This window comes from Phalaenopsis equestris, unplaced genomic scaffold (genome assembly GCF_001263595.1).
Source record: "Phalaenopsis equestris unplaced genomic scaffold, ASM126359v1 Scaffold000233, whole genome shotgun sequence".
Lineage (NCBI taxonomy): Eukaryota > Viridiplantae > Streptophyta > Magnoliopsida > Asparagales > Orchidaceae > Phalaenopsis > Phalaenopsis equestris.
Window position 1 is genome coordinate 1,176,475 of NW_018164675.1, and position 19,980 is coordinate 1,196,454.

General features: G+C 39.4%; 3 protein-coding genes across 3 annotated transcripts; 2 read left to right on the plus strand and 1 right to left on the minus strand.

Annotated features, from left to right (window-relative positions):
* Positions 1–4,465: 4,465 nt before the first annotated feature.
* Positions 4,466–6,292, plus strand: LOC110023875 (non-symbiotic hemoglobin 1-like). The gene is made up of 4 exons (XM_020723504.1): positions 4,466–4,664; positions 5,423–5,537; positions 5,630–5,746; positions 6,108–6,292. The coding sequence occupies exons 1-4, from the start codon at positions 4,516–4,518 to the stop codon at positions 6,243–6,245; spliced, it is 519 nt and encodes a 172-aa protein (XP_020579163.1). The 5' UTR covers positions 4,466–4,515; the 3' UTR covers positions 6,246–6,292.
* A 1,630-nt stretch (positions 6,293–7,922) lies between these two features.
* LOC110023846 (LEAF RUST 10 DISEASE-RESISTANCE LOCUS RECEPTOR-LIKE PROTEIN KINASE-like 1.5) lies at positions 7,923–10,124 on the plus strand. The gene has a single exon (XM_020723457.1). It carries the CDS (start codon positions 8,008–8,010, stop codon positions 9,934–9,936), a length of 1,929 nt encoding a protein of 642 aa, XP_020579116.1. The 5' UTR covers positions 7,923–8,007; the 3' UTR covers positions 9,937–10,124.
* Positions 10,125–17,729: 7,605 nt separating this feature from the next.
* On the minus strand, positions 17,730–19,975 carry LOC110023893 (pentatricopeptide repeat-containing protein At5g61370, mitochondrial-like). The gene has a single exon (XM_020723532.1). It carries the CDS (start codon positions 19,520–19,522, stop codon positions 17,978–17,980), a length of 1,545 nt encoding a protein of 514 aa, XP_020579191.1. The 5' UTR covers positions 19,523–19,975; the 3' UTR covers positions 17,730–17,977.
* Positions 19,976–19,980: the final 5 nt, after the last annotated feature.

A 19,980-nucleotide genomic window follows, 5' to 3' on the forward strand; every position in this document is an offset into this window, starting at 1 on the left:
TGTGGAAATATATAAGAATTGTGTGCTGTGGATGTAAAATATTTTTTCTTTTGAGGAAATGATTTGGAAAAGAAATAATGAGAGCAGTATTTGGACTTCGTTAGAGACTTAATTTGGTAAATTATTTTGAATAAGCTCATTAAAAAAATGTTTTGTAAATTAGCAAAATAATATTAAAATTTAGTTACAATGAATAATAAACATGAATTCTTATCATATGAAATCAATATAATATGATTTAACGAAGGAAAGTGTTAGAAACGGTGGAGCCCGATCCACTATGTTTAGGCGGATACTTTGCTTTGGAGAGTCACACCTCTTCACAAATAATCACTCATGTCTTTCTCTTCTGTGAAGTGAAACTTCTCTTCGCTCTCTCCTGTTTGTAATAAAAGCTTTGGATGACTCGTAGTAGTCCCGCTTTCAGTTCTTCTTCGATTTTCTCGGGATAGAAGAAGGTTTTCTCGGGGCAAAGGAAGAGAAGTGCAAGGAGGAGCAGTTCATTGCGGCAGGAGGAAGTAAAAGGAAGAAGAAGAAGATTGTTCTCCCTAAACTTCTTCTTGGTGGCATGTGGCAGAAGAGAAATTGAGTTTATTTCTCTTGTAAGTTTGTCTTTTTTGGTTTATCTCGGTGTAGAGTTTTCTTCGGAGTCTCTCGGTATAAAGAGAGAAGAACAGAGAGAGAAGAAGAGTGAATGATTCCTCTTGTAAGTTTAGGTGATCGATTTATGTAAATTCCTCAAGTAATAAAATACTCTACAACTCCGTGGACGTAGGCAATTTGCCGAACCACGTAAATCTGTGTGTTCCGCTGTGTTGTTCTTTTCTGGTATGATTTTTCTCGTTTTATTTTTCACTTCGTCGATCGTTCGCTTGTTTGATTTATATATATACCACATCAACTGATATATATAGATCATACAATAACAACAACTAATATCAGAACTTGGTTCAGATCTGAGGAAGAATGATGACTGGAGATGAAGTGAAAGTTTTAAGGATTGAGAAATTTGATGACACATATTTTGGTTATTGAAGAATGCAGATAGAGTATTATATTTATGGGAAAAAACTTCATCTTCCGTTATTGGGGAAAAAAATCTGAAAGGATAGATGAGACTGAATGGAATTTGTTGGATTGACAAGTTCTGGGGGCTATTCGATTGACCCTATTGAGGTCCATTGCACATATCGTCGTCAAGGAAAGGACAACTGCAGATCTCATAGCAGCTTTATCAGGCATGTATGAAAAACCATCGGCGAATAACAAGGTGCACTTGATGAAGAAGTTATTCAATTTGAAGATGACGGAAGATGTTTCTGTTGCTCAACACTTGAATGTTTTCAATGTTATCACAAATCAATTGTCGTCTTTGGAAATTGATTTTGATGATGAGATATATGAACTGATCTAGTTGGCTTCATTATCAGATAGTTGGGAAATCATGAAGATAGCAATTAGCAGTTCTGTAGGTAAATCTAAACTGAAATACGATAATATTCGTGATTTTTTTGGCTGAGGAAATTTGCAGGAAAGATTCTAGCGAGGTCTCAGGTTCGAGTTTGACACTGAATGTTGATTTCAGAGGGAGATGACATGCTAGGAACTCAAGTATAGGGAAATCAAAATCAAAGTTTAGTAAGCAGACAACCTGTTGGAATCGTGGCAAGACTGACCACATAAAGAAGAACTGCAGGAATTCTAAAAAGATAAAAAATGATAACACGGAAAATGATAGCGTAAATGTGGTATCTAAAGAATCACAGGATGCACTATTGTTGACAGTTCATAGTTCTATTGAAGATTTGATGTTGGATTCAGGGGCTTTGAATGTGGTAGGAAATCTACGGCAGTGATGGAAGTGAAGAGGAAAGTGGGTCTGGGGCACCCATTCCTATTGTTCCACAGACAGATGTTGAAGAACCTCAAAGCTATGAAGAAATCTTGCAAGATGAAAGTTCGAACAAGTGAGAGCTGACAGAACTTTCACCAGGGAAGAAGACATTGCACAACAAGTGGATGTACCAGGTGAAAACTGAGCGTGATGTCAGTAAGAGGTATAAAACTAGACTTGTTGAAAAAGACTTTCAGCAGTTATAGGATGTTGCTCATGCAATGGGAGTTGTAAGAAGAGACAAAAGTGACTCAGGAAATAGCTTGGAGGTGCAAAGTTATGTGGAGCCTGCTGATATGTTAACTAAGGGTGTTACTCTTGAGAAATTGAAGTTGTGCATAGCTTCAGTTGGTCTTCTGGAGTGAAGACAGAGGTTTTGAGTTGCAGAGGTGGAGGATTCAAGAAGAATGATACACGGTAGAGGATTCAGAGGTGGAGGATTCATGGAGGCCGCCAGTGGAGGATATCAGTTTGAGGAAGGAGATGTTATAGTCTGTGTTATGGTCTTCAAGTGAGAGAATTGTTAGAAACGGTGGAGCCCGATCCACTATACTTGGGCGATTACTTTGCTTTGGAGAGTCACACCTTTTCACAAATAACCACTTTTGTCTTCCTCTTTTGTGAAGTGAAGCATCTTTTCGCTCCCTCCTGTTCGTGATAAAAGCTTCGGATAGCTCTCATTGGGTTTTGTAGTCATGCTTTTAGTTCTTCTTTGGTTTCCTCCGGATAAGGAAGGTTTCCTCAGGGCAGAGGAAAAGAAGTGCAAGGAGGAGCAATTCCTTGCGGCAGAAGGAAGAAGAAGAAGATTATACTCCCTAGGCTTCTTCTTGGTGGCTTGTGACAGAAGAAAAATTGAGTTTATTTCTCTTGTAAGTTTGTTTTCTTCGGTGCATCTCGGTGTAGTTTTTATCGGTGTATCTCGGTATAGAGAGAGAAGAACAGAGATGGAAGAAGAGAGAGAGCAACGAAGAGTGAGAGATTCCTCTTGTAAGTCGAGGTGATCGACTGATGTAAATTCCTCAAATAGTAAAATCCTCTGCAACTCCGTGGACGTAGGCAATTTGCCGAACCACGTAAATCTGTCTGTTCCGCTGTGTTATTCTTTTCTGGTGTTATTTTTCTCGTTCTATTTCTCACTTCGTCGATCATTCTCTTGTTAGATTTATATATATACCACATCAACTGCTATATCTAGATCTCACAACAACAACATAAAGCTTACATAGATACCAAAATTTTTATATATTTATATATATAACACTTAAAAGTTTAATATTTACAGTTATAAACTTCATAAAATTTTAAGTTGTGCTGATTTTACTAATTTCTTATAAACTTTGGATTAAGCTGGTGAGATGCAAGAAGATTTTTTTTTTTTTTGAAGGATTTACATTTCTATGAATGATGGGGGTTGTTTTTCAAATCATCCTTGCTGCTGGATCATATAAATAAGAATAAACAAATTTACATACATACCACATAATCTTATGTATTTACATATCTAACACCCAAATTTTGATATTTACACCCATAACACCTTTGTCTCATGAAACTGTCATGAAAATGTGTATTTCACTTTTTGAAAAATTTATGATTGCAGTAGTTTGTATTATGTTAAATATTTGAGTGATCTGCATGTAAATTTGTGTGTTTAGTTGTTAGATATGTAAATGCACAAGAATTGTATGTTATCTACATTTCTGTTGGTGTAAGTCCTGGGGGCTTTGTTCTACTTATTTGAAGCCATAAGAATTGTATCGTATGTATATAAATGCATAAGAATTGCTTGTGGTGATCTCTATTTTGTAGGAATTTACATAAACTTTTCTTTCAAAATGTAATCCGTGGAGCCATTTGATGCCCGTCAAAACTTCGTGAGGCCCGTAGAACCCGAACCATTAAGGAGGGCAAACATTTGAAGATAGAGGACGAGAAAACCTGTGAGTCGATCTTAGCTCTATGCTTCTTAGATTGTATATGGCCAGGAGCTCGGCTATCTGTCTTTTTTTTTTCCTTTGCACGAAAAGATTCATGCATCTACAATTCTACATAACATATTGATTCTATCTCACATATTCAGCACAGAAAGGGGGATCCGACTTGTGAGGATCACCATTCTTATCAGACGAAGTCTGCCTTTCTTACTCGATTTGTGTTTAGGACTAGTGCATCATATAAAGATCACATATCTCTCTGATTGCTTTCACAATAAAGTTAAAATCATAATGATCATTTAAAATGAATTAATCTAATGTTTCTCAGTCGATCTCTCGGTCGATTATTAGATCTGATTAATCAAGTCAATCATTTTTTAAAAAAAAATTACAATTTTGGCTTATAACTTGCTCCTTAATTTCAATCCAATCTTTAAGGCATCCTTTTGGAACCTCAAGGGTTAAAATTTGAAAGCCGCCCCTTTTGGCCGTTTGCCTCCTCATCAGACCAACAAGCAACTCTCTCTCTCTATCTCTATCTTATTGATAACAAATCAAAATCATATTTGTTCATTGACTAATTCAAATTCATTCTACCTCTTCCAGAGCTGAAAAGCCATCTCCTTCTCCATTTCAGAAGCTCAAATTCCAGAACTTCTCAACAGCCACCAGCGCAGAGTAGGAGAAATGAACCAGCTTTCTGTAGCTGCTATGAGCTCTAATGGCACAAACTTCATCAAAACCTCCTTCACCGAAGAAGAGGAAGCTCTTGTGGTTCAGTCATGGAACGCAATGAAGAAGGATGCAGCCGCGCTTGGTCTCAAGTTCTTCTTAAGGTAACTTGTGTGTAGGGCCGTAATCGAGCCAAATATATCATAGTTCAAACTTGGCTTGATATAATTAAATGTTGTTTATGTTCGGCTGGAGCTTATGTCGAACTTTCATATATTGTTCAAGCTTGACTTTTTAAATTTCGCAATGCTTGAACTTGATTTGTTTATGACAAGTGAACGAGTATTTAAACAAGCTGAAAATTCAAACGAGTATATAGACTTTCATACAAAATTTCAATAATTGATTTTGTAAATTTGGTCATAGTTATTAATTTATTGATGAAAAACTCGAAACTTTAGAGTCCTTTTTCTCTGAATCCCTCACTTTGGGGTTATTTAATAGAATGATTTGTGTAGCATTTAAATATAATTGAATGTAAACTTATCAATATATCATATATGATATGAGCTATCATTGAGCTATCAACAAGCTAGTTAATATTTTAGTTAATTATTTGATATTTAACAAGTTAATTAATTGTTAAGCGATAAACGAGTTTGTTCGTGAACATAAATGAACAAGTTCAACTATATTCATGTTTAGTTCATTTAAGCTTCTTGTTTTTAAAAATTATTCAAACTTGTTTATTTAATAATTTGAATGGACGTGATTGACTCTTGATCGAGCAAGTTCAAGTTGTTCATCGAGTGCATTGGATCATTTACAACCCTGCTTGTCCGTGTCTTGTAATGTCTTCATAACCAAACCATGCAAACTAATTACTGAATCAATCAACACACTTGATCTTAATTACCTTCAGAATATTTGAAATTGCACCTTCAGCTGCAAAGCTCTTCTCTTTCCTAAGAGACTCGCAGATTCCGCTTGAGAAGAACCCTAAGCTCAAAGCCCATGCAATGTCTGTCTTCATCATGGTACGTACTTTGTTAACAAATCTCTCTATCTCGCCTTCTAACATCTGATAAGCTCAACAATGGTTTTATTGAGATGATTAGTGTGGTTACAGACATGTGAAGCAGCGGCACAACTGAGAAATACAGGGAAGGTTGTAGTGAAGGAGACAACCTTGAAGAAAATTGGCACCAAACACGTCGCCTATGGTGTAGTTGATGAACATTTTGAGGTATGATCATGTTGAATCACTCTATAAACTTTGATTATTTTCCGATCTTGTTTAGGAGTGTAAACGAGCCATGCTAAGGATTTGTTCATGGTGTCTGCATGCCGATTAGACATTAACTAATGTTAGTCGAGATGATTCGATGAGCTCTTCAGTCGAGTCAAACTAAGCTCGAGTTTGAGGCTCGTGTAATATATGAGCTCAAATGTAAGCTTGAGCTTGAACTCATCACTGTTCTTTAACGAGTCATGCTTGTGCCAGCTTGGCTCACTTACACCAATGCACACATGTGCATTAGGACTGATTGGCATGAAAAATATAAGATTATATTAGAAATTTAATTTTTGAATTTAATTAATATTAGGTTACAAGATATGCGTTGTTGGAAACAATAAAAGAGGCCGTTCCTGATATGTGGAGCGCAGAGATGAAGAGCGCATGGACCGTAGCCTACAATCACTTGGTTGCAGCTATAAAGGAAGAGATGAAGTCGCTCTCTTGAGTTGGAGAAATTATTACGTCCGGCAATGGCACGTTCGGACGATGGTTCGGATGACCTGTCGTGCGATTAACGGTGTTTTGACAGCATCCTGACCATAGTCTATAAATTATCGTATCACAAATGTGTTTTTTAATGACAAATTTACATACAAACCACATAATTCTTATGAATTTACGTATTTAACACTCAAAGTTTGGTATTTACATCTATAACATCAAATGTCATAAGTTTATGTATCACTGGTAAAATGATAATGATGGTGATAATTGTGATGTGCTATTAAATATTAGAAAATTTAAAGGTTAATATTGTAAATATATAAGAATTATGTGGTATGTATGTAATTGTTTAGTTTAAATAAAATAAAGTTTTTGTGAGTCTTAAATGTTTTATGTGTTCTTTTTTTTTATTTTTTTATTTTTTGGAGGTTAAAAATATAAATATAGTTCTCTTTTTAAATTTTATTTTTTTATTCGCTATCTTATTTATACATGAAATATATATTTCACTTTTTAAAGTCAATTCAGCGTTATTTTTATGTTATGTCAAATATTTGGGTGGTATAAATATATATAAAAAATAAATTTTAGGTGTTAAATGTGTAAATACATAAAAATTGGCTGCTATGAATGTAAATGAATCATATGTACTTATTATGACATCGTGAGCAAGTCCTTTGTATCCAACGGGTCTTGTGGTGTGAATCTTGGGACATAGATTTGGCCTGTGGTGTGGTGTGGATTTTCCTATCACTCTTGGCTAGGTGCAGTGGTTGCTTTTTAATTGTGGTCTAAAGTTTTTTAGCTGTGGTCTAACTCTTTCGAAAAAAAAAAATATAATAGTCATTACAACTTTTTAAACATCAGATTATTATTCATCGGTTTAATAACTATTTTTAACTAGCTACAAGTGCCCTAAACAAACCTAAATATGATATTTGTATAATTTGATATTCTAACAAAAAATATTTAAGTATTTACTAATTAAATCAACTTATTTCCACAAACGTAATAACATAATATGATGGATTAGCCACTTTCATGATTGAAAAGACAACCCCTTACATTATAATACAAGATATTTTCATCTAAAAAAGATTACGAGACATATTTTTTAACAACAATTTACTCTGCAGTAATTTTTATAGTTGTTTCTTCAAATAGTTGCAGCTGCTCCAAGCAGAAGAAATTATTATGTTCGGGCACTACACATCAGGACAATCATTCATGAACTACCACATCATCATACATCTGATTCATGGGCGATAAAGATATCCTCAAGTCCTAATAAATTTTGTCAAAACTAAGCCTTAATTTCTTAATTGTCCTTATGGCTGTGAATTTAGCTCGAAGATCGTTAATTGCTCAAAAATTGATTCAAATTTTGTTCTTAGATGGAGATCAAATTGAAATAAACGAGCCAAACTATGAGACAAAATTTTGGATTGATTTTTTTTTTCGAGATGACCTCAGCTCAGCACAGATTGGATCATTAACATGCTTAATGATGTCAATGCTATGAATTTAACGAATTTAGATCGAATATCATTAATTGCTTGAAAATTAATTATAATTTTAAGATAAGATCAAAGTAAAAGAGTCAAATCAAGAATCTAAATTTTGAATTAATTTTCTTTTTTAAAGTAATTTTGAGTTGACCATAGCTTATCTCCATCCTTGAGAGCCCCATGTCCTCTTGCGCAAACCATGACCCCTCCTATATCACGTGATCTCCTTCTCCGTGGTCACACTCACTCTCTTCCATGCCAATCCCTCCACTTCTCCCACATATCCCTTCACACGGCGCCGCCGCCGCCCTCCTGCTCCTCCGCCTCCTCCTGATCCTCCTCCTCCTCCCTCCGGCCATCTCAAAGCCACCACCTTCCAACCACCCCTGCTCACCAAATCCCGCCGCCGGCCATCCCTGCCCCCCTTTTCCATCCCCACCCTCCTCCTTCCCCTTCTCCTCCCACCCCGGCTGCGGCCACCCTTCATTCCAGATCCACTGTTCCTCCTCCTCCTCCCTCATCTCCATCCACTCCACCTCCTTCCGTGTCCTGTCCATTCACCCCAACAACACCATACTCCTCTCCCCTTTCCTCCCCATCCCCTCCTCTCCCACCTGCCCCCCGATCCCCTCCTCCCCTCTCCTCCTCTCGCCCTTCCGCCCCTCCCTCCAGTCCTGCAACTCTCTCTCCTTCCTCCTCCCCTGTCACCAAAACCCCTCCTCCTCCTCCTCCTCCTCCTCATGCTCCCTCTCCCCTTTCCACCTCCGCCTCGCCGCCGACCCTCTCTCCCTCTTCCCCACCTGCCCCCGCTCTCCCGCCGTACCTTCTCGCCGCTGCACGCCGGACATTCTGTCAGCCATTTCCACCTTCCTCGAAAATGGCGTGCTCCTCGAATGGAACCCTAGAACGGACCCCTACTTCGCCAAATGCTCCGATTGCCGCGATTCAGTAACAGGTCTCTGCGGCTTCAACAACTCATCCCCATCCAAACCCTTCCTCTGCTTCCCCTCCCCTTCCCACCTCCCACACCATCACCCGCGTCTATTAACCCTAATCTTCCTCGCCGTCGCCGTCGCCATCCTCATTTCCACCTGCCTCCTCATCGCCGGCGTTCGCCGGCGATCGCACAACACCTCCGTCTCCGATCTGCTCGACCGGCACCACATCCAGCAGCCCCCGATCTACACTTACGAGCAGCTCCGATCCTGGACCAACGGGTTCGACTCTCGCCGCAAGATCGGCGACGGCGGGTTCGGTGCGGTGTACCTAGCACAGCTCGACGACGGCCGCATTGCCGCCGTAAAGCGGCTTCACCGCCGTCCGGATCAGCCGACGCTTGCCGCGGCGGCGTGCACTCGCTCGTTCTGCAATGAGATCAAGATCCTCTCCTCTCTCCGTCATCCCAATCTCGTCCGCCTCCATGGCTACTGCTGCGATCCCCGCGGCCTCGTTCTCGTCTACGACTACGTCCCGAACGGAACCCTAGCCGACCATCTCCACGGCACAAGAAGTTTATACCGTAAGATCGCCCTAACCTGGCCCGTCCGCCTCGACATCGCGATCCAAACTGCAGCTGCCCTAGAATACCTACATTTTGCCCTTAAACCCCCCGTCGTCCACCGCGACATTACATCGAGCAACATTTTCATCGAGCGTGATATGCGCATAAAGGTTGGGGACTTCGGCTTGTCACGCCTCCTCGCCGGCGGAACGGCGGCCGCCGGAGGTCGCGGAGGAGCAATGGGAAGAGAGGAGGGAGAAGATGGATGCTGTACGGGGCCGCAGGGAACTCCGGGTTACCTGGATCCGGAGTACCATAGAACGTTCCGTTTAACGGAGAAGAGCGATGTGTACAGCTTGGGGGTGGTGATGATGGAGCTGGTGACGGGGATGAAGGCGGTGGACTCGAGGAGGGATAAGAGGGAGGTATCTCTGGCGGAGATGGTGGTGGGGAGAATACAAGTGGGGGAGCTTAGGAGGGTTGTAGATCCGGCGATGATTTCGCCGCCGGGAGAGGATGCTCAGATGAGGAGCATCGAGTCAGTTGCAGAGCTCGCGTTCCGTTGCGTCGCCGGCGAGAAGGATGATCGGCCCGACGCCAGGGAGATCGTCGAGCAGCTCTCGAGGATTCGATCGAGGTTTCAGGAACAGCAGCCGCCGCCGCAGCAGCCTAGGGTTTCTTGAGCATCAAATTGTTAATTTTGGTAGATGATTGTTCGGATGAGTTGTTGTGCAATCCATGATTGCGCAGCCGCATTTGGACCGTCATTGGACAGGCGCCAACGGCACGTTCGATGATTTATCCATTTTTGTTTAGGTATTCAGCTCTGGTTTTTTATGAGGTAATGGAGAAAATATTACGTTCATTGTGACGTGCAGATGGCGTGGATCGGTGTGAATTGTATCTTGGCTTGTAAATGAATTAATGTACTCGATGAACAACTCAAACACAACTAAATTAACGCTAGATCATGTTCGTTTAAATTGGTAAATAAACAATCTTAAATAATTTTTAAAAGCTCAAAGCTTAAATGAACTAAAGATGAATATAATCAAATTTGTTCATTTATGTTCACGAGCAAACTTATTTGTTGTTCAACAAATAACTTATTAAATACTTGATATTGATATGTATGATATATTATTTAAATAAAATTTAATTAAGTAGAATATTAATTTATTTGTTGATAGTTCCATGATAGCTCGTATCAAATATGAAATATAAATACTTGATATTAATTTTTTGTATATTTTAAATTTGTCATTTTTAGTTGTTTGGTAGGATTTTAGGTTAAATCATGCTTAAGTGTTACGCAAATTATTTTATTAAACATCTCATAAGCGAGGAATTTAGTAGTTTATGAGTGATCAAAATTAGGCCTCCTGAGAAGTCACCAACGAGACAAAATCGTGAGGTCATTATGCCAAACAGACAGTATATTAATGAGTGAGAGTTCAGACTATCACAAATGGTCTCAGAGCATACATCAATCAAAAAATTGGAACTATGTGCCATACAAAACAATGTGCTATGTTTGGGAGCCACCTCTTGAACAGTGAATGAGAAAAAATGCTACATAATAAGAGCCATTTTTTGAATATATAGGTTCCACCTCTGAAATCTCATCTACCTAGTGGTTGATTATGGGTATAGAGTACTAACGATGAAATTAGTTACTTAAGTGGAGGATATTGTGAAACCCTTTAAGTAGATTGAAGTTGAATTCTTAAACAACGAGACACCTTTTGCTGCGGTTGGAACTTTTATGATAAACTCCAAAGTTAAGCATGTCTGCATTGGAGCACTCTTAAGATGGATGACCTCTTGAAAAGTTATACTAATCGGGTAAAAATCTTGAGACCATTTGGCCAAAACCGGCAATACCTTAACGGGTGAGAATTTGGGCTGTCACAAGGGCATTGCTGACGAAAGTTTGCTATAAGGCCGAGGAAAATGATATTTTGATGCTACTTAAAAATAGAGTGGCATGTGAGTGGATGATCAAGTTTAGGTTTTAAATCTATAAATGATTGAAGTTTGATTTTTTTTTCCATGTTCAAGTAATTTAAAGTTACATATTATTATCATTAGAGATGACTACTTAAATTTCAATAAAGGAAAATTTACGCGCATACCAAACAATTTTTATGTATGTATAAACCCTAAACACATGAAATTTGATATCTACAATTACAATATCTTCGTGTCATAGATTTATAAATAAAAAACATTTCACTTTTAAAAAATAATGATAGTGTTACTTTTAATGTGATGTGAAATACTAAACGCGCACAAAAATTTCTTGAATTTAAACAAATCTGACTAGTTATTAGTGTCATTAAAAATATATATCAAATACTCTAATTGAAAAAAAAAATGATAGCAAAAAATCTCAAAATCATTGTATCTACCTAAAGATTAGTATAATATTTCTTACTTATGTTACACTGTCAAAACAGATTGAAGAGCATTGAGATCTACCGTGATCAAAATTTTTATAATAACATTATCGTATAACCTTTTTTTTTAGCATCACTCATTATCAGCATTATAGCTGTAAAAAAAGCTCATTCTTCACGAACAGCTCATGTTCGACTCATTAAGTAACATGTGTTCGAAGCATTCATTAAGTAAATGAGTCGAACATGAACATCTCTTTGTTTGATTCTATCCAGCTAGCATGAGTATGTGATTCTACGCCTTCAATTCCAACGAATTGGTGCAAATTTTGAACCAAGCATGAGTCAAACCTGAGCTCGCTTAAGCTATGCTCGTTTACAACCATAGTCACCAGCACCCAATGCATTGTTCGCATCATTTACAATTTTCATCTGTCTAACCATGTTGCCTTATAGTTTTAATGATTTTTTTTCAACAAGCATGCTCATGAGGAAGCGTTTGCCCCTGGAGACCTGGTGTTGAAGAAAGTCGACCTAGCCGCAATGGGGCAGACTATCGAGAAAATATATCATGTTGAGAAATTTAGAGCAAAAAAAATAGGAATCGACACAAAACCAGAAGAACACACCGAGATTTAACGAGGTTCGACAAAGATGCCTATGTCATCGGGAGCAGAGCGGCGAATTCACTATTTTAAAGAAGTTTAGTAAAGATGCCTATGTCTATGAGAGTAGAGCGGCGAATTCACTATTTTGGAATTGAAGAGGTGTCTTTTGGAATTTAGTGTGTTGGGGGGAGCGATGACTTGTTAGTAATTTTATCTGTGAGTTTTATCTATAAATATGATGTGTAACGCTATGAGTATGTACCGAAGTTTTCTGAAATAGTGAATTCCCCGCTCTGCTCCCGATGACATAGGCATCTTTACCGAACCTCATTAAATTTCATTGTGTTCTTCTGGTTTTGTGTCGATTCCTGTTTTCTTCACTCTAAATCTCTTAACAATTGGTATCAGAGCGAGGTTATTGGGCAGACAGGAAAGAAAAATTTCGGAGTTGAGATCGAAGGCGACCGGGCGAGATCTACAGAAGGAAGTTCACGACAAACAGATCGCAAGCAGTTCCCACGATTGAGCAAGCTTCAGAGAGGCGAATCTTGGCATGAGGTGTTCTCGAGGGCCTCAGTATTTTGCGAAAGGAGTTCGGCACTTCCAGCGAAATTCGAGCGGACACTAGACTACGAGTTTGAGTAGAAGAAGCCGCGAAGGTCTTCTGCCTGCAAGTTCGAATTTCATACCAAGAGCTCCTTCTGCCTGCGAATTCGAGCAGGCTTCGCGCACACAGACAGAATGAGTCGCGAAGGTCGAATTTGGGATAGGCAAATTCGACACAAGAGAATTCGACATAGGCGAATTCGAGAAAGGAGATTTGAAGGTTTCGTGAACATGCGCGATCAATTCAACAGAGGAAGATCCGGAGGAGTTCGCGAAGGAGCAGTTTGCAAGCAGTGCAACAGAAATTTCTGAGGTGGTTTAGCGGCAGTTCGGTTTCGCAGATGAGAGGAGTTGGTGGCAAACATAGGAGTTCCGCCGCCGACAGTTCGCAAGCTCGTTTTGCGAACAAAAGAGTTCGGCCAATGGAAGGTTCGCAAGTTTGTCACAGGAGTATTTACGACGTGGAGTTCGGCAGGGTACAGGCGAAGCGAGCAGGTGCGACTATTCGCGAATAGCATTTTTGCAGAGGTATTTTGTGAACAGGCACGAGGTGTTTTGCGAACATGAGAAGGGTTTCGGTCGCGAGACAACAGTTTAGCTGAGGTGTTAACGCGAACAGGAAAAATGGTTCGTGTGAAAATTTTGATTTACGAATCACAGCAGAATTGCAGGAAAATTGTTGCAATTAACAGAAACAATTCAGGTTTTGAATTTATTTGTGGTGTGTTTTGTTTCGACACAAGGCAGAAAAAGTTCGCTGCAAGATTAATTTCAAATAGCAATGTCAAGTGCAAAATTCGAGATAGTGAAGTTCGATGAAACCGGGAACTTCAAATTGTGTCGAACAATGGTGAAAGATTTGTTGGCACTATAAAGAATTATGAAGGCTTTGCGAGCTGCGAAACCTGATAATATGGAAGATGAAGATTGTGAAGAATTGAAACTATGAGCGACATGTACCATAGATTTATGTCTGATAGATGAGATTATGTATCATGTTATGTATCTGAAATCTCTAGGAGAAGTATGGAAGAAATTTGAATATCAATTTATGTCCAAATCTCTGATGAATAAACTGTCTGAAGCAAAGACTGTATAGACTGAAGATGCAGGCAAAAACTGATATGGCGCAACACTTGAATGTCTTCAATCAAATAATCACAGATCTGACACGGCTTGATGTGAGTACTGAGGATGAAGATCGAGCAATGATTTTGTTGTGTTCTTTTTCTTCCTCCTATGAACATCTGGTGACTATTCTTACATATGAGAAATAAACAATCAAAATTGATAAGATTACTATAACATTGTTGGCTCACAACCAGCGGAAGCAAAATGCAGGGGAAAACTCTCATGATAATTGTTTATATGCTAAGGGTAATTAGGATCATGGAAGGAAGAAGGAGAGTTTTGGAATGCAAAATTCCAGGTCAAAGCTTAAAGGCAGAAAGACGATTCATTGCTACAAGTGCAAGGAGTCAGGACATATGAAGAGAGATTGTCCAAAGCTCAAGAAGCTGTTTGATGAGAAACATGATATATCTTCAAAGTCTGTGAATATGGTGCAAAGTGACAATTGAGATTGCAGTGATGGTGATGTACTTTCAGTTACAATAATTCAGTTGAAGGATGCATGGATTCTTGGTTCAGGATGCTCTTATCACATAACACCTAACAGATAATTGTTTACATGGTACATGTTATTTGATTCTGGTTCAGTCTATTTGGGTGATGATAGATGTTATAATATTGTTGGTATTGACAAAGTCAGAATTAATATGTATGATGACACTGTTGATGATAGATGTTACAATATTGTTGGTATTGACAAAATCAGAATTAATATGTATGATGACACTGTTAGAACATTATGTGATGTAAGACATTCCAGATTTTGAAGAAGAATTTAATTTCCTTGAACACTTTACACAAAAATGATTTTATTCCTAAGATAGATGAGGATAAAAGATAGATGATGATAAAGAAATCATCATAATTGTTAAAGGTGCATTGACTGTGATGAAAGAAAAGATCATTGCAAGTAATATCTATAAATTGTTAGAGAGTACATTTATAGGTGGAGTTCACTCTGTTGAATCATATGATGAAAATGCAGCAGATATGTTGACCAAGCCAGATACTATCAACATTTTTTGCATTGTTTGAACTTGTTGAATGTTTGCAATTGTTAGACGACATGATTGTCCAACCCATTTCGGTGTAAGAAGCTTCATGATATATTTTCTTCTAAGGCGCTGAATATTCGTTAAGGTGGAGATTTGTCAGATATATGTATTTCTCATAAGAGGTTGAATATTCGCCAAGGTGGAGATTTGTTAGGTATATGTGTTTCTCCTAAGAGACTGGATATTCGCCAAGGTGGAGATTTGTAAGGCATGGCTCATATACCAAAATTTGAGTGTCCTCTTCGTTCCAAGAGACACACATCTTTAAATTCAAGAGACTCCAAATTCTGATATATGAGTCATACCTAACAGATCACACCTAGGATGACCCCTATATCATGCAAATTCAAGACATTCACAGGAAACAAATTCCCTCAAACTTAGAGCTGTGATGATCTAAAGAAATTCCTCCCATAAATTTTCATGACAACTTTTGGGTGAAACTAAGTTATGATTGTTTTGTATGATCTATTTCCCTTCTTTTAATACATGCGCTCTAAATTATAAGTAAAATACATATTAATATTATTTTTTGTTGCAAAATTTTCTTTATTCTCAAGGATCTGACACTGTTACGCTCGAGGAACCAGCACTACAAAAAGTTAAAAACTGATCGGTCTGTATAACGATTAACCCTCAACAATGACAAGCTTCGCAAGAAGTGTGTAACGATCGATAGTGGCCCATTGGACGTTTTGGCACCCGATAGCGATGAGCTCCATGAGGGGTGCAGAAAATGATCGTCCTAAACCCAACCATAACACTAACAACACCTTACAACGACAAACTCCACGAAGGGTGTGTAAAGATTGATAGTGGCTCATAGGACGTTTTGACACCCGACTGTGACAGGCACCGTGAGGGATGTGAAATGATCATCATAAGCCTAACCATAGCACTTACACCCGATAATGACAAGCTCCACGTAGGGTGTGCAACAATTTATAGTGGCTCATAGGGAGTTTTAACAACCGACAATGTCAAGCTCCGCGAGAGGTGTGAAAACGATCATCCTAAGCACAACCATAGTGCTAACACCCTACAACAACAAGTTTCGCCAGGGGTGTGTAACGATTGATAGTAGGCTTTTCGACATCCAATAAGGATAAGCTTCACTTGAGGTACGAAAGCGATCGTCCAAAGCCCAACAACGACAAGCTCCCCAAAGGGGGGGGGGGGGGAGGGTCACTTGTAAGTCCATATATATATATATATATATATATGCATCACGTACTCAGATGTTGCTCGACCATCTGCTTGTCAGTTGTAATTCTCCTCTGGTTTGGGGTTCGATTCCCCCCGAGTGTAGGGTGTGGTACTAGAATTCTTAGGCGCATGAGGGATGCTCGGACTCGTATAATAGCCTCAGACCATACAATTGCCAAAATTTCACGGGAGACAACAAACCACCCATAAACTTGAACAATCATTAGATGAAAGAAAGAAAGCATAGGTATCAAAGCCTCCAGCTTAACGAAATTCTCTATATCTTGAAGTTCATTTACAAAGTCTGAATCATATGTTTCCTTACAAACACGTCTAAATGACAAAACAAAAAAAAGAAACAAAAAAAAGACCGCTTCAACCTTTAACATTTGAGGATTCTCCGACATCCTCCTCCCTGATTTCTTCTGCACCCCCAACATCATCAAACTTCTAGTTTTAAGATTCCTCCTCTTCGTCCTCTGGATTCGAAAGGAGCATGTTAAATTCCTCCATATCCTGGCACTTATGATCGAATAATTTAAGTTCCACGAATCTCTCGGTAGCCAGGGATGAGCCGACGGTAATCTGGCACGAGAAACCCTCGACATGCTCCTTCTTCTTCTTGGCCAACCCAAGCTTCAAGTTAACTGCCTCATGAGATGTAGAGGTTAACCTGAACACATAATCCCATAAGAGCTCCCTCCTCCCGACTTGAGGCCTTAAGTATTACATAAGTGACAAATTCAACAATAAAATGATGAAATAGTCCATTAAAACATTTGATGTTATTAAGCATAGCTTGACAAACCACCACTTTGTAGCATTGTTTAGAGTGGCGACAAAAATGTAGCAATGTGTGTAGCCAAAGATAGAGGTCAATGTTAGAATCTTCAAAGCAGGGTCTGCAACCCCTTGTAACGATCTATTTGTGACAGCTTTAGCTTGGCTGGCAGAACCGCATGTAGAATTAAGTTAAATGTCAATAATGGAATATAAGTATCATACTCTGAGAGTTTCTTGAGTGCAATCCCAATGGGGTGCATCCCTCGAAGTTCAATCACCTAGATCAAAGCTAGTGGCATTTACAACAGTGTTGCCGATATCATTAAGTACAATGCCTCTAAGATGGCATTAAGACATGGTGAATCCATCTCCTAAAGGTGGTTAAAGCGCTTATTGAAGCGACAAAATGCAACACCATGTTCAATAATTCGTCCATTTTGCGCATTTCAATACTAGTTAGTCATTGAGATATGCATTCCATTTCTAAACGTGTGGCCATCTATAAAATCAAATGCTGACAAAAAGGTCATAACAATAGCACGAGATTCCGACCAAATGCACCACTATAGTACTCTATCAATATATTTGCAGGACATCATAAAGCATTTAAAATCAAACTATGGCATTCGCAATATAAAATGCAAATCTAAAAAAAAAATTTGCCAAATGCAAATTGGCTTAAGCTTCATTTGATAATGTTGTGATTCTAGAATAAACTTCATCTGATAATTTTGTGCTTCTATACTACTTTCAAAAACATATACAAAACAGTTTTGGGTAACATAGAACACAATCTCATACTCCTGCTGATGCCCCCTCTTCATAGCTTCGCAATAGCAGTTAACACGCAGGAGCACATACATCTTCACAATAACAATCAAAAACTTAGTCCAAAAGGCACAAAAAAACACACATCAGCAAATGAAGCCTTAATTCTTATTTTTTTGATCTATTGGTGCCATATCTTCGTCCAAACAATACCTTGCCCTTGTACTTACCAAGGATGAGCTTTTCTTGTGATCTTGTTGGCTTAAACACTTGTATCTTCAAGGGATCTAGTAAATCGCTAGAAATTTTGAGAACAACGCCATTCTCTATAGCCTCATCATAAAGACACCTTCCTACATCAAATTTTCCATTTCTACAAAGCTTCTCTATCAACAAATCATATGTTGGTCCCATGCTCTCCCTACATTGACATTTCATCTTCTCAAACATTTCTAAAGCACAATTTACTTCTTCGATTCCACAAAGAAGGCCAATCAAACTATGGAAGAACCGAGCTTCAACCACCACTCCATTCCTAATCAACTGATCCAAAATTCTATTGCCTCTACAAATCCTCTTTGTCAAATAAAGAACCCTGATAACTAAATAATATGTGACCTGATCTGGGGAAGATATCACCTCCCCTTGCATCATCGAAGAAAAAATATCGCAAGCTTCCTTCACCCTCCGAGCTCTACTTAAACAAGACAACAAAATGTTGAAGCTAACAATGGTTGGGGTGACACCAGAGGATCTCATCTCCATCATCAAATCTGTTGCTTCTGAGACAAGACCAGATGGGTTGAGCTTAAGATTTCGATAGCAAATGCAGCGAAGAAGGTCATTGTATGATGCCAAACCAGGAACAATCCCACGTGATTTCATCTCCTTTAAAATCCTCTTGGCTTCCTTCACATTCCCATAGATGCACCATCCATGAAGGAGGCTCCGGTAAATGATCCCAATATTCTCCTCCTTTAACTTGTCCCTATGATTCCAAACAACACCTTCAGCCTTCTTTGCATATCCTTTGCTGCAAAGCACATGGACAATAGCTGCGATGAAAGAAAAGGTGCCGTCTATACATGGCATCTGGTTCTCCACCGTGTTCCTGAACAAGAGAATAGCCTCATCCGCCTTACCGGCCTTGACAAGAGTCTCAGCCACCATGACAAAGGTTTCAGCATCCATCCTGCATCCCAACTTCTGAAGCTCAGAAATGGCAATGCCCATGGCAGTCAGATCCTTCATCTCTGCAAATGCCTGGATCGCGCAATTGAAAACTACGTCCCCAAAGCCCTCATGACTCCTGCGAAGAAACCAAATGAAAAAACGAAGAAGTCTTCTGCTCCTGCTTCTGCCACTGCCAATACTAGTTGAGGCAGGAAGGATTTTGAAAGAATGGATGACCTGGGTGGCTAGTTCAGGGGAAATCCTAATGTTCATTTGTTCAAGACTGGCCTCCATGTCATCCAGACTGCCAATACCAAGAGCTACGTTGTCAAGAAGAAGCTTCGTGGACTCAGGAGCAGCACAAGAAGAGGATTGCCTACTAAATTCGAGCCAACTTTCTCGGAGGAGATGAGGACTCGAAAAAAATGCGCCTTTATCGATTGTCCGCAGCGGCATACAGAATGGAGGTTTCGCGTGTGATTTCAAAGAGAGGGAGAAAAAGAAAGGGGATAAAAGTCGAATCTTTTTTAGCAAAAACATTAATGTGCTGTCTGGCAAAGGATATTTAAAGCAGGGTTTATACAGGATTTGATCTAAATCCTTCCAGACGGTCAGTTTGGAGAAAATAAAACTGCGGGTTTCATCAATCCGGATTTACTAAATCCTGCGAATGGGCGGATTTAGTAAATCCGGGAAGGGCAATCCGCGCGAAAAGGGAGATATGAAGTTGCCTTCCTCCATGTGCCTCCATGGTTTCGGGTAGGAGCAGCGCGGAAGGACAAGAAAAATGGAAGTTTTGGGTCTCTGTACGCCGCGATCCCTCCGTCGCCTTCCCAGTTAGCTCTAATTGAGATTGTATCGCCAGGGATTGGTCATGAAGGCGAGGGTTTTGGATGTAAAAGGGAGAAGGGACTTCGGCGAAACCGGAGAAGGGGAACGATGTAGGCAAGGCCGCGAGGGTTTAGGCAATCTTTGCTCTTCCAGCACAGGGGCGCAGG